Consider the following 15,550-nt stretch of genomic DNA (forward strand, 5'->3'; position numbering starts at 1 on the left):
CACTTGTTACAGAAGCAATTGGCATGATGGTTATTATGACAGAAAGTAGGTTAAAAACTATTGTGCTATAATAAGAAATGGTCAGTTCCAAGAAATATCAACTTCTTGAATATTCAATCTTCGTTTCCGCAGACAAGAGCCAAAAATGACTTTTGCATTATAATGCAGTATAATGTACTTACAAAGATCAAAAGATGTCATCACATAGCAACACAATCTACTTCACGATGAAAGAATTATAAAGTATGATTTTGCAGTTATGAAGTATGGTTTAGCAATGCTGTCAATCGTGAGCGCCTGTCTGGGCGAAGTGGATTTCTTGCTAGAAGAATGTAAATTAGAACAGTAAGTGGATGCAACGTATTTCTGTGCTGCTATGGAAGTAGAAGTAATATTTTTGCTAGCATCCTTATTCACTTCTGCAGACAAGAACTGTGCATTATTTTTGCATTATACTGCATTATAATGTTGCAGCTTCAAGTTGCAGTTCGATAGAAACGTGTCCAGGCCTCATGTGGCAAGGCAGGCCCATTAGACTCTCATGGAATAAAGGTGACCATTTCTTCGGAAGCTTCTGTAGAGACCCGACGTAGCTACGAGTGATATTCACATGTGTGGTACATCAGAATTCATCTTCTCCGAAAACATTCGCAAACATTCAACTAAAGTTCCGTATGTATCTACTCTAGCAACCCACAGCTACGGTCAAAAGTGTTGCCTCTCTCCTACGTCGATGAGATAAGAATAATAAAAAAAAAAAAAAAAGTTATATGCTACATAAGTACTTCATACAGTTTCATTTTTGTAGCTGTTTGTAATATATTTATTGACTATCCTCACGCGGCATTCAATCGACTTCGTTAAGCCAAAACTAACCACATTAGAAGGCAAAAAATAGTCGAATCAAAAATTTTCAGGCCCACCAGCGGCCGAGCGGTAAAGTCGCTGAACACTGGTAGTTCGGTCCGAGGTTCGAATCCCGCGAACGGGCTGGCTGCATGGGCGTTTTCGTGGTTTTCCCCATGTGTAACGTGTATACGAGCCAGTTTCCCTTAGAAAGTCCTCCACGAAGGCATCACTCCCCTTAGGCAGATAGCCCTCGAGGCTTTGCCATAATCACACACACCCACACACACAGAAATTTTCATCAAATTACTCTTAACAAGTCACAAATTCTACGTAGGCATACATATTAATATACGTATGCCTACGTATATTAATATGTATGCCTACGTAGAAATGTAAGAAGCAATGGCAAATGTATTAATGATAAATATTATTTTCATCTACCAGAAAAATCGAAAAATAATTAAATTAAAGAACTACAGTAATTTAAGATTTAGTGATGATATTATACTCTTAATACGTAAAAATGGCAAATAAGCAGAAATGTTAAATAAAGGCTTTAAATAATATATTAGAGGCGTTTGATTTCTTAAGAATGAAACTACGTTAAGGTAAAAAAAAAAAAAAAAAAAAAAAAAAAAAAAAAAAAAAAAAGACAAAAAACATCAGCTTTAAAGAATATATTTGTAAAATAAATTGAAGTTTTTTTTTAAACAGCAGAAGTTTGGAGTTAACATCTTACATCAGCTTATGGAGAAAGTTAGTTAAAAAAAATCGACTTATATTGAATTTTTCAAGTTGAAAAGTCTGACTTTTTGATAAGAGCTAACATTAATTTTTTATACAGGTTGTGTGAAGAAAATATTCATTCTGTTTGAGATTAAAGAAACTGGAATTTGTATTACAAATGTTACTTTTACCTATTAAAATATACTTTCTCTTATACAGTAAAAAAAATACGGTATTTATTTTTATAATGATTATTTTAGCTGATAGCTATGTTTGACACACACGTACGATATATTTACCTATTGAAAATTGTGATATCTGGGACCCACACTAAGCTCCTTGGGAGCTGCAAGTAACCATCGTAATCACTAGTATTCCATCGCAACCTCGGGTCAATCCATCCCTGAAAAAATGTACAAAAGCAGCAATCAAAATCCTTCAATATGAAAATTAAGAAGCTCTTACAAAATATAATACTCAGTAACTAATTCTGTAAGTAATTTATGCCATCATTCTGATGAAAGCGAAACTCTCATTGATATTAGATACATTTTAGACAGATTTCTAGATATGTCAAGTAGAATATAAAGTGCTTGTAAAACTCGTATTTCATTAATTTTGTGTAATATTTTATATTACATCCATTCTAGCCTAATAATTCATAATTATAAATGAGCAAAAATTACACAGATAATTAAATTACTCAAATATTTAATATATATAGTATTTTAATAAATATTCTTTTCTTAATACATACAATAAAAATCTGAGACACGACATGACTTCCTTGTACGGCCTATGAAAATTTTTTACTGCATTTCATATAAAATTATTTCCTCGAATTTCATTAGAGATATACAGGGTGTTTATAAAGTCCCGGACCCGTTTTTATGTTTAATAACTCATAAAATAATAAAGATAGATTAAAATTAATAACATAAATGGTTAGATAGACTCAAAAAGTTTCATGACCCTTGTCAATGAACTTCCACGTGTGCCCCCTTTGTCGCACGGAGAATATCAAGTCGATATTCAATTTCACGCCAGGTACCGGCAAGCATGTCGGTATCCACAGAGGCTATTGCGGTTGTAATTCTGGCTTTTAGGTCATCCATGTTCGACACTCTCCTACTGTAAACGTTGTCCTTTACAAATCCCCAAAGGAAAAAGTCCAGCGGCGTTATATCAGGTGATCTGGGTGGCCAAGGAACTGAACCTCCTCGCAAAATCCATCTTCCTGTAAAATGGTCATTCAAAGAACTACGAACGATGATAGCCCAATGACGTGGTGCACCATCTTTTTGCAAAAAGATATGTGGCTGAAGCTCTTCTAGTTGTGGAAATACGAAGTTTTCCAACATGTCTAAGTATACGACTGACGAGACCGTCTTTTCTGTAAAAAAAAGAAAGGTCCAATGACTCGGTCGTGCATTAGTCCACACCACACATTAACCTTTGGGGAATCCCTTTGTGCCTCACGGTATTCATGGGGGTTTTCAGATCCCCATATGCGCACATTATGGCAATTAACAATGCCAGAAAGATGAAAGTACGTTTAATGATATTACAGACGAAATTTAGAAAAGTACAGATATTTAGACTGGAAAATGAAATTATCTGAAATTAGCCACACGCGCAGACGATATTTACTAAAGTAAAGATATTCAAACCTGAAAAGGAAAATATATAAGTTATTCCATCAATAAATGCCATAAGTTTGTTTATATCTTCATTAGTTTATGAGTTATTAACCATCAAAATGGGTCCAGGACTTTATAAACACCCTGTATTTCTCATTAAATAATTATAAAGAATAATTATTAGAATTATAAAGAATAATCAGTTCTTACTTCGCGGGAAGGCAAAATTATATAAAAACTCACGACATCTTCATTAAAAATTGCAAAATACAGGAAAGCATAAACATCAAATACAGTTAAAAAGAGTTAACAAACTTTTTTACAGTTAAAATTAGAGTTTCTACTCAAAAACAAGCAATTTAGTCAGCGGCCAGGAAAACAATTTTTCGGGGCACAAAACTCAAAGTTTACTTTGGGTTCCACTCGACGAAAAGACACTGAAGTTGGTGCAAAAACTGACTGAATTTTCTATTCTACTAAGAATTTCAAACGTGAACAAATGGCGGCTTTGTTAGGCTTAGTACCACTTAAACAACATTAAATTGTTAATAATTCAACAACTATTACATGAAAAATAACTAAAGACATAAAAAGCTTAACCGGGACATAAGAAGAACATAATTCCATCACTTTTAAAGCAAAAAAAAAAAAAAAAGAAAATGCACAATTTACCAAAATATAAGAATAAAAATACTGAGCTCCTAAAGACGAGTAACAGAGTAGGTATACTATTATAGGTATACTTTTGGTGCAGCCGATTGCAACCAAAAAGAGAGGTACACAACTACGTGCTATAGCAGTCTCATGTACAAAAAATCTCATATACTCGAAATTCTTCGCCATTCCAATACTTCCCTTATTTCACATAAGGAAGTAAAATTGTTTGTGTTGCCATATTTGCGCAAAAATCGGTTAACATTTTTTAAGCTAATTGATTTTTCAATATAATAAAGCCTGCATACTATTATTTAACTTATTTGTATTGCTAAATTGTAGTACTTTACTAATCAAAGAAAATTCCATACCGTAGAGCAGCGGTTCTCAACCGGTGGTACGCATAGTTGTTTAGTGGTAGTAGTACCACCGGTACCCGTAGTGGTACGCGTACCACTGGTGGCACGCAAGAGAAATATAAGTGGTAAGCAAAACAATGTATGTTTAACTATTAAATTAAAAAATCTTGGGAAGAAAAAGAAAAATTGATGCAAATTTCCTGTGATCAAACTCTAACTGAAAATTTCAAAAATAACACACCCGTTAACTTTTGGCTGAACTAAAAAAAAAAAAAAAAAAAAAAAAAAAGGAATTTAAAGGCGTTTCAAATAAAACTGTTAAATTTTTATTGCCTTTTTGGGCAACCTGTTTGTGTGAATAAGTATTAACTTCCACGTTTTTTATTTGAAAAAGAAATACAGAACAAAATAAAAATTAAATCCTTATTTATTGTTAAAATAAGGCCAGACATAAAGAAACTGATCTCTCTTAAACTGGGGCCAAGTTTCTCACTAAATTTTAGAATTAAAGTATTATAACCTAAATTTTGATAATTAAAATGGTAACCAGTTTTTAATCTAATATATTTTATGTGTGTACATTTAATACAAATAGCCTATAGGTTGTGCAAATGGCAATATATATATATGGTGATATTTGCAGTAGATGGGCATTGGCTTAGCAATCTGGTCATATCAGAGTCCGGTTGCAGTCTGTAACAGCTTTAAATATTATTATAATCTTGTAGTTTAAAATAAATACTTTAATTAGATGAACATTAAGGTATATGCGAATGGCAATGTTTGAAACCAGGTTCGAGTGCCACGTGCGACTCTCGCACGAAGAATGTATTTTATTTTAAAATGTGAGAATTCGTTTTTTTTCTTCTTGTTTTGTATGTCACCATTTTGAGTGCTAAATAAAGTTTTTCTGTGTTTCTTCAATGGAGTTACTTCATATTGCCAAAGAAGTATCACAAGTCATTGCGAAGTGGAACGCAGCCAAATTGAAGAAACAGCAGAATTTCACTTTTAAAAACTCCATATCTTTATTCACTTAAAATGCCAAATCACTATTCTTTTAGATTCTCTAAAATTACACATCCAATAATGATTTAAATTAAAAATAAGGTTAAATTTAAGCTTTCGACGTCATAACTATTCTAACAAAGGAAAGAAGAAGGGACAGAGCAGCGCAAGGTCTTATAGCAGCCATGGTAGGCAGCTGTCTCACTAAAAATGGCGCGAACTCTGCATTTATAGTAGCGATTACATAACATGCCAGAATGTTCTCGAAAGTACTGGTCTATGGGGGTAAGATCCTGAAATTACGGAAAGTTAGAGGTTGCCTATTCGCGTAGAGCAAAGCCATCGTATTTTTTATATTTTACATATATTTTTTATATTAAGAAACTGAAAAATAATCATTGTAAAATGTAACGGTGGTACTTAAGTTTTTCAGTTCTTGTTTAGATCATACGCGTTAGTCAAAACGTTGAGAACCGCTGCCGTAGAGGATTAATTTTACGGTATCAGATATCGACTTTTCATATCCTTTTATTAAATTTTTATGATCAGCGTTAGGAGAAGTATGAAATGGATTTCATTTTGATTAATCTATTTTTCGAATTATGTTGCAAAAGTAACTAAGCAAATTTAATCAATCTCGATTTAGCAAATGTTTTTATTTATTCACCTGGAATCTTATAAAACCAATAAAAACTTCCCTACAATTAAAAAAAAAAAAAAAAAAAAAAAAAAAAAAAAAAAAAAAAAATTAAAAATGCGGCTCCATCGTTTGATGAAAAGCTGTCAAACTCTTCGCATTGTGATTTTCTTTTTTCTCAAGTGGCAACAGTAAAAGAGTTTGGAATGAAGAAAAAATATTAGAATTTGTTTTCAAGAGAAGAATCTCGTTATCATTTGTTTTACTCCTGTTCTCTCGTTAATAAATTTATTTAAAAGGGTTTATTCTCTACAATATACTGTTAATACATTTGTCCCTTTTTTCTGTCTGAGATATAAGAGAAGAAAAAATTAGAAAATCCAAGTAAGAAATTTAGCATTTTATAATAGATATCATGTTTAAAATTAAATTAAGCTTATTGCTGAATTTAATGATAATCCTGATTTAACGATAATATGCAAGAGAATTTTGGCAATCGTTGAATCCATGTTTGACTTCATAACAACAAAATGAAGTTAGTATATATCTAATGAAAGTCTTATAATATTTAACACTATAATGAAAACTTACATTTTATTTAAATTTTGTTTTTAATACATCGTAAAAAAAGTAGTTTTTAATAATTTTTTGTATAAAATTAATATTTTAAGTTTGTTTCTTATTGTGAGAATTCAGATAAAAATGATTTAGCTTATCGTCACATAAAATATTCTTTTACCTCAAACAAATAGTTAATGATTGAAGAAATCAAAATATAATAACTGTTTAAGTTAGTAAGTAAATTATAGCAATTATACCGTCATATAATCTCTTCTATAACTGATTAAATATTTCTGACAAACAATTTTTACCTACTTTGATTTTGACAATTTCATGCTGTTTCCTGACAAATTATGATACCTACTTTTGCTGTCAATGTGAATTTTAATTTATTTTACGGAGGTGACAGGTTTATATCAAGAGAACTTTAAATGAATGCTATTTATTGATAACAATAATTTAAAAAAATTACCATGAAATAATAGGAATCCAACCAAAAAATGGCAGTTTCTTCGTCCTGTAAGGAAAAAGAAAAAAAAAACTTAGTTTCAAACTAACGTTGTGAACTTGATAAAACATTTCAAATCTGTTATTTTATTTGAACATATACACTACGTTTATAATCATGAAACAATTGAATTCTATTTTTAGACAGATTATGATGCATCATTACAATAAAAATATTTTCTTTATTTCATTTATATATATATCTGGCAGATGGAAAAAAGGAAGATTCAGGATAGAAACAATTTCTTTGAAAACGAAGTTAATGTAACATCTGAGAGGACGAGCAGTAGGTCATAGTTTCTTAAAATTGTCCACCTTTTCTATTAAAATAACAGATTATTTCAAAATTTCCAAACTTAATACAGTTTCTGAATCGAATGTTTTAAAATAATTCTCCAAAGAGAAATATAGTTAGGATAAAATTAAAATTTCTCAGGTTTTTATGAATATCCATTCTTATTACAGTTTGATATAAATAATCTCTAATGTATGTTTAATATTAGTTTTAAATTAAGAAGCTTGATTTTAGCAACCAGTTATGGTCTCCTTTTTCAATAATTCTAAATCAGCTGCTATGATTTATCAAATCATAACTTTTAAAAAACATTTTCTTCATTTATGAAAAATTCCACAACAATAACGGTATTTTAATGCGTTGCATAAAATAATAATCTGAATAAAATAAGTTAATATTTTTTCCAGAATCTAAATGGCAACGCACTATTTATTACTAAAGCTGGTGATGCTATCGGATATAATAAACTAATGCTTATTAGATTGAATGATGGAAAAGCACTTTAGTAGATCCAGCGATTATTAAATTATCAATTGTTTATTTTTAAAATTATGAATTATTAAAAAAAATTCTTTATTTAATCTGCTAGAAATGTTACGCAATATTCTTTCTGTGGGCATCTTACGCAGTAGATCTATTGGTAAGATTAATATAATGATACCAATAAATTTGTATGTGGGTTTTTAAAAACTATAAAACAAATTTGTGATCAAAATATGAACAGATAAATTATATTAATTAATATTTCAGAATATATGAAAATTATTGAAAACGTTAAACATTTAATAACTGATAAGACAGTTTGTTCTCATCTTATTTTACTATAAATGCACTATAAACACTTCTCTAAGATGACCATCTATATTTCAGGATGATTTTAGTTTCCTTTGGAGGTGACCATACCAGAAATATGGTATTAAATACAAGGAAATTTTTTATGTCGTCAGCAATACTGATAATTCTCAAATGTAGTCTCTCGTATGAGGAAGGGATTTGCCATGAGAGGGTTCACAATTTATCAAGATAATAAAGCTCCGAATGCTTTAGTGATATGAACTAAAATTTAAAAAATTCTTACTTTTACATGTTGGAAGCTAAATCATCACCACTGTCTTTAGACATAAAATAAGTTGAATGATACTTTTTTTGTGGAGGCTTTCTAATTAGGAAAATCATAGGATCAGTAAATCCTTTTATCCCAACATGTTGCAGAAGCACAAGAATAAATATGCTTCATGAAAACATTTTGTATATGGTGACAGAGCATGAGTAGAATTTAATTTAATATTTATAGAAAGATTAAAAAATTCTGCATGAAAATATTTTGAATGAACTTTTCAATATTTAACTATTCTAAAAGATGTGTAGAGACATTAGGATTTTTCATTTTTTGGAAGCAGAAAAGACGAAAAATGATCAATCACCTTCGCCGGGAATCGAACCACGGACCTCTGGAATACCGGCCTAGCGTGCAGACCACTACACCACGAGGGCAAGCGGGAGAAATATCTTATATACTCCCCCTTTTTAAAGGGCGACTGGGGATTTTAGGGGACCCAATCGCCAAATCCTGGGTGCGGAGAATCGTCATCCAACACCCTTTTAGTTTGGGCGCCACTGTAGAGACATTAGGTATTTTTTGGAAGCAAGAGAGATGAGAAATTAGCAACCGCCTTCGCCGTGAATCGAACCACTGACCTCTGAAATACCGGCCCAGCGTGCAGAACCTCTACACCCCGAAAGCACGCTAGGAAAGCGGGAAAAATACCTTATAGATGACAGTTAAAAATTATTTTTATGTTTCATAATTTTAAGTACGAGTTGACGACCGATCAAAACATGCAACAGCAGATAAACAGATTGAATTGCAGCTTGGCTAACATTAAATAACTAATAACATTAATCATTAAAAAACCCTCTTCTTACAAGTACATTTACCCTATTTTTTCAAATTAAAGCGCAAGCTACCCACACAGCTATCGACAGTTAAAGAATTCTGATATTCAAATGAAAAATTAAACCTGTTCTTCAAAATTAAAAAAAAAAAAAAAAAAAAAAATGAAGTATTTTTAAATATTTATACTTGCTTTATAATTATTATTTAGCATTAAAAACAAATCGTTAAGGAGCTTACTAATTTCAGGATCTGCCGAGGTATAAATCTTGATTCCACTTCTGTAGTATTTGATCCGTTGAAAGTAGGTCTAACCGTTCTGTCATAATTTTTCAGGATTTTATCCTTTACGGCTTTTATTTGATCCATAATCTCGGGACTATCACAGGATGCATCATTAAGTAATACTGAAAAACAGTTAAAAATATTTATAGAAATTAGAAATTATTAAATTATTAAATTGGAAAATTGTGGGCTTACTCTCATACATGGACTTTTATGCTCCTCGCAGATGACGTATTCCGAGCGCAGTGCCACTAATTTGCATATTGCAGTTTTACTCAGCTACTCTCACTTGGCAACATATTCAAATTTTACACGGTTTGGCTTATTTTTGAGGGAGTTATCGCTATTTTTGTAATTTTTCCTTAATTTATGATAACCAGTGTATGATATCCAAAAACAACTCACTTCATTTTTACTTCCTTGTACGAAGCAAAGGAAATATTGTATTCTCGGTGAATTTCGGGTATCTGATTTCAAAGAAAATATCTGTTTTGACTGTTGTCTAATGCAATTTAACGGTGTTTTTTGCGTGTCATCTGCACGTAAGAACACAATAAAGCACTTTTTTCCCCAAAACGGATTACAAAATTGATACAGAAGAGATGTTTTCTGGACGTTTGTACGCATGTACTTATGTATGTATTTATCTCGGATAACTCAGAAACGAATAGACTCAAAACGATGAAATTTCGTATATAGGACTGCTAAAACATGTAGTTGTGCACCTCCCGTTTTGGTTCAAATCGGCTGCACCAAAAGTATATATATATCCACTCTGTTATTCGTCTCGGTGAGCTTACTTTTTATTTCCTTGTACAAAGTAAAGGAAATATTGTAATCATGAAAAATTCCGAGTATCATATTTCAACGAAAATATCCTTTTTTACCGCCTATCGAATGCAATTTAGCGATGTTTTCGTGACATCTATACGTAAGCATAGGTGGAAGGAACGTAAACCCCAAACGAATTATAAAACTTATTTAAAATTGATACAGAAGCGATTTTTTTCGTGGCGTCTGTACTTATGTATGTATGTACTTATATTTGCATGTAAATTGCGCATCTTTTGCTTTAAAAATGATTGAATTATGTTCTTCTTAGCTTCCGGTTAAGGTTTTTATGCCTTTAGTTAATGTGCATACGATAGTTGTAGAATTATCAACAATTTATAAATTATTCAAGTGCTGCTAAGCCTAATTTTTCTTACTATAGCATTACCTACGTATTTACATTTGAAATTTAGTAGAACAGTGAATTAGTCTTTTCTGCACCTTTAGTGTCGTTTTGCCGAGTGGGACCAAAAGGAAATTGTTAGTTTTGTGCACCGAAAATTCTGCCTTTTTCCTGCTGACCGAATTATTTATTTTTGCGCAGACACTCTAATTTTATTTGTAATTTTTTTAAAAAATTGTTTTAACTGTATTTGGTGTTTATGTATTTGGTGTTCAGCTTTCAAGTTTCAATGAAGGTATTTTGAGTTTTTATGTATTTTTGCCTTGCCGCAAAGTGAGAACTGAATTAATTGAATGAGATGCATATCTCCAATGAAATAAGCTTAAATGAAATGCAGCAAAAAATGCGTATAATTGAATATTCCGTACAAGCAAGTCATGTGGTGTACACATCAGATATTTTACTTCCTTGTACGAAGTAAAGGAAGTATTGAAATCGCGAAAACGTTCGGGTATCATATTTCAACGAAAATATCCATTTTGACAGCTATCCAATGGGATTTAACGATGTTTTTGCATGACATCTGCACGTAAGAGGAGAATAAACGACTCTTTTCCCAAAACGGGTTACAAATAGGATTTAAAATGGATCCAGAAGAGATTTTTTTCGTGATGTCTATACGTAAGTATATATGTATGCATGTATCTCGCAAAACTCAAAACGATTAGTCTCAGAACGTTGCAATTTTGTATGTAGGACTGCTATAACATGTAGATGTTCACCTCCCGTTTAGGGGGCAATCGGTTGCACCGAAGGTATATATATATATATATATATATATATCTTCCGTTTAAGGTTTTTATTGCCTTCAGTTAATCTGCATGCAATAGTTTAAATTTAACAACAATTAAAAAGTTGTTTAAGTGCGGCTAAGCGTAATTTTTGTTTACTATAGCAACCATATATGTTTACATTTGAAACTTAGCAAAATAATGAATTAAGTCAGTTTCTGCACCTTCAGAGTGTTTTTGTCGAATGGGATCCAAAAGTAAACTTTCAGTTTTGTGCATCAAAAAATATGCCTTTTTGCACATTGACCGATTTGCTTATTTTTGCGAAGAAACTGTAATTTTAATTGCAAAGCTTGTTTTTTTAATTGTTTTAATTATACTTTTCAATATTTAATAAAGATATTTTGATGTTTTAAGTGTTTTCGCTATGCCGCGAAAGGAGAACTGAATTAACTGAATGAGAAATCTGGAATTTGAGGAAATAATTTTAAATGAAATGCATAAAAAATGCGTATAATTTAACATCCCCTACAAGTCATGTGGTGTACACATCAGATTTTTTTATTTAAAACATAAGAATTTCTGTTGCCAGCGTTCTGAAAATTTAAGATTAAGATATAATGTAAATAATGGCAGTAAATTAATATATTGTAAATAATGATAGTAAATTAATATATTGTAAATAGTGGCAGTAAATTAATGCGTTTTGCGTAATTTATTACTCTCTCTAGAAAACCATACTATTTATAACATAATGCATTTAAGTATTGCGATAAATGTAGTTTATAAAGTTTGAAAGACTGAGTAATTTGGGAATGATAACTTGTAGAGATATTAAGTTATTTCGAAACAGGAGAGATGAAAACTGAGCAACAGCTTCACCGGAAATCAAACCACGAACCTCTGGAATGCACGCCCAGCGTGTTCAGCACTACACTACGAAGGCATGTTAAGAAGGCGGGAGAAATACCTTATATACTCCCCCTTTTAAAGGGCGACTGGGTTTAGGCGACCCAATCGCCAAATCCTGGCTACGGAGATTCATCATCCACCAACCTTTTTACTTCCTTGTACGAAGTAAAAAGGAAGTATTGTAATCGCGAAAAGTTTCAGGCAGCATATTTCAACGAAAATATCCATTTTGACCGCTGTCGAATGCAATTTAACGATGTTTTTGCGTGATATCTGTACGTAAGGACAGAATAAAAGACTCGTTTCCTCCAAAAAAATTATAACTGCTTTAAAATGAATTCTGAAGAGAATTTTTCGTGGCGTCTGTACGAACGTATGTACGTACGTATCTCGCATAACTCAAAAACGAGTAGCCTCAGAACGTTGAAATTTTGTATATAGGACGGCTATAACATGTAGATGTGCACCTCGTATTTTGGTTGCCATCGGAAGCACCAAACATATATAAATATATTGTTACGAATTTGGTATTTAAAAAGCTAATGTTAGTTCAATTATAAATTAAATGGTTTTATTTCTCGAGCAGTGCAGCGCGTGACGAATATTAAAAGAAAGCTAAGCCGGAAAATTGAACATACAAGAGCGCGTGCATTAAATAAATAAATATCTCTTTTTGATTTCGAGAAAGTACTGGAAAATTCTAGCGCGTGATTTTAAAATCTTATAAAAGGAGGAAAACATCTCAGTTTGTAGTAGTTGCTTAGTTTGTTGTTGTTTAGAAAACTACTGTTGTTGATTGTAGCGAATTCGCGGATTAGCGTTCTTTAGCTGTTTTGAATTACGTTCTATTGACATTTGAGTAGTTAAAAGAAAACTACTGTGAGATATTGTAATACTGCATGATAATTTGAGAAAATTTAAGCATTTTTGTTGTGATAATAATAAATTTTTGTTCATTTTTCATCGGACTTGTGCATTCATTTCATAACGAACCCGTACGCACGCAACAATTTTTGGTGTCAGAAGTGGGATTTGAATGCCAATAACAAGAGCGATGGAAGAACAATTGAGACAGCTCATTAGTGCTTTTGCTGCATTCCAAGAAAAGATGGAAGCTGGCCAAGCATCATTTAAGGAAGAAATGAAATTGGGCCAGGAATCCGTTAAGGAAGAAATGAAATTGGGCCAGGAATCCGTTAAGGACGAAATGAAAGCCGTTCAAGCTGGTCAAGAAGAAATGAAAAGAGAAATTACTTGCATAATAGAAAATAAATTTGAAGCTATGGAAGGCAGAATTGACGCAGTTGAAAATAAAGTTGGACATATTGAAGAAAGAGTTTCTTCGGTGAAAGAAGAAATAGAAGAAAGAGTTTCTTCTGTAAAAGAACAAATTGATGAGAGAGTTTCTGCAGTTGCCAAAGAAATGGATACTTTAAAGAAATTCGTAGCGTCGGCAGGGAGCAGGAGTGATGATTTTAAATTCTTACCAATGCCTGCTCGTCCACCTCTGAAGCTATCCACATATGATGGGAAGACCTCCTGGCAGGTGTATAAGACACAATTTTCTATCGTGGCGGATGCGAATGGATGGGATTCCCAAGCTAAGGCCTGTCATCTCGCCGCTTCTCTAAGAGCCGACGCAGCGGATATCCTTCAGACTCTTCCCGAAAACAAAAGGTTAGATTTCGAAGCTCTGTCCGGCGCCTTGGAGTTGCGCTTTGGGGAGAAGTGTTTAAAAGACTACAGCAGGCTCCAATTAAAATCTCGTCAACAGAAGCCTACCGAAACACTTCAGGAGCTCGCCGCGGATGTTGAAAGGCTGTCCCATCTCGCCTTTTCGGAATGCCCGACAGAAACAAGGGAAATCCTGTCCTTGCAATACTTTATCGACGGCATCCGAGATACTGAAATACAGAAAGCTCTACGAATGGCGGATGTAAAAGATTTAAAAAGCGCTCTGTTGTACGCCATGAAATTTGAGGCAGCCCAGCAAGCCACTCGTCGAGACCGCTACCCAGTTAGAGCTGTGCGAGTCCATGAGCCAGTGGATCAACTGATGGCTCGTTTAGATGATTTAGCCAGACAAGTCGAAGATTTGATACGGAGTAGCAGTGAGAACAAAGTGGCTGTAAGATGTTGGAGATGTGGTTCTGAAGGTCACCTACGACGGCATTGCAGAACACCCCAGGGCACGGATAATGAAACGGATGAGTTGACAAGACCAGTGAATGCTTTAAGACGGAATAGTGGTGAAACAAAACCGACCCTAAAGTGCTGGAATTGCGGTGTTGAAGGCCACCTACGAAGGAACTGCAGAACTCCCCAGAGCACGGAAAATAAGGCATACGATTTAAACAGACAATTAAATGCCACGGGAAGGAAAAGGACTGACAAGAAACCAAAGTGCTGGAACTGTGGAGCTGAAGGCCACGTACGAAAGAATTGCAGAACACCCCAGGGTACGAAAATTGAGACAATTTCTGAGCAACGACGCAGGAAAGAAATTAATGACCATATCAAGGAACGGATGTTGCCAGATAATGAAAAACCCTGTTTTAAAGCGCTTAAGATCTCTATAGTGAGTGACAACAATAACGGACTGTCCATCAATGGGAATATCGATGGAGTTCATTGCAATATGATCATTGACACAGGAGCTAATGTTACCATCATTAGGAAAGATTCAGCTGAACAGTTTAAAGATAAACTTATTTGGACGCCATCCTGTGTTACCCTTCAGACTGCGTCTGGTGACAAGATCGACATAACTGGGAAGTTAAACGTAAACATCACGTTTGGAAGTGCCGCCTACCATCACACGGCATATGTGGCGGATATTACAGATCCATGCATACTCGGATTGGACTTTTTAAGGAAATACAATTTTTCCTTAGATTTCAAAAACAATAAGCTGCTTTCAGCATCTGATGGCATGACTATCCATCCTCAAAAGGGATCCTCGCCTGGAAATGTCGACGCCTTGTCCGAAAGATCGAGCTTGGGAAGCTGCCGAAATCATACCAGGGTCGAAAAGAAACTCAAGACTACCAGCTATTCTCCATCCCAGAAGCTCTTCGGTCGAGACCTTCGTCTGCCTTGTGACCGCCTGTTTAGTCGCCCTACGGATGCGCCTTCATCGCCTGAGGAACACATCCAAGATGCCCAGGCCCGGTTTGAGGGGATGCACCGTTCTGCACGAAAGCGAGTCAACTTGGCGACGGAGAAAATGAAGACCAGATGCGACACAAGAGCTACTAG

General features: G+C 33.5%; 2 protein-coding genes across 2 annotated transcripts in view; one reads left to right on the forward strand and one right to left on the reverse strand.

Annotated features, from left to right (window-relative positions):
* LOC118187467 (FH1/FH2 domain-containing protein 3-like) overlaps window positions 1–15,550 on the forward strand; it is a 237,732-nt gene that overhangs the window by 36,340 nt on the left and 185,842 nt on the right. The window lies entirely within an intron of this gene.
* LOC118191596 (neuronal acetylcholine receptor subunit alpha-7-like) overlaps window positions 1–15,550 on the reverse strand; it is a 38,178-nt gene that overhangs the window by 17,063 nt on the left and 5,565 nt on the right. Inside the window, exons 2-4 of the mRNA XM_035362413.2 lie at window positions 9,371–9,537; window positions 6,907–6,951; window positions 1,875–1,978 (exon numbers count right to left, since the gene is read on the reverse strand). Of these exons, the coding sequence (XP_035218304.1) occupies window positions 1,875–1,978; window positions 6,907–6,951; window positions 9,371–9,537 (316 nt within the window). The remainder of the gene's footprint in view (window positions 1–1,874; window positions 1,979–6,906; window positions 6,952–9,370; window positions 9,538–15,550) is intronic.

This window comes from Stegodyphus dumicola, chromosome 4 (assembly GCF_044657685.1).
Source record: "Stegodyphus dumicola isolate Sdum_Otavi_A_Nest chromosome 4, ASM4465768v1".
NCBI classification, from domain to species: Eukaryota; Metazoa; Arthropoda; class Arachnida; order Araneae; family Eresidae; genus Stegodyphus; species Stegodyphus dumicola.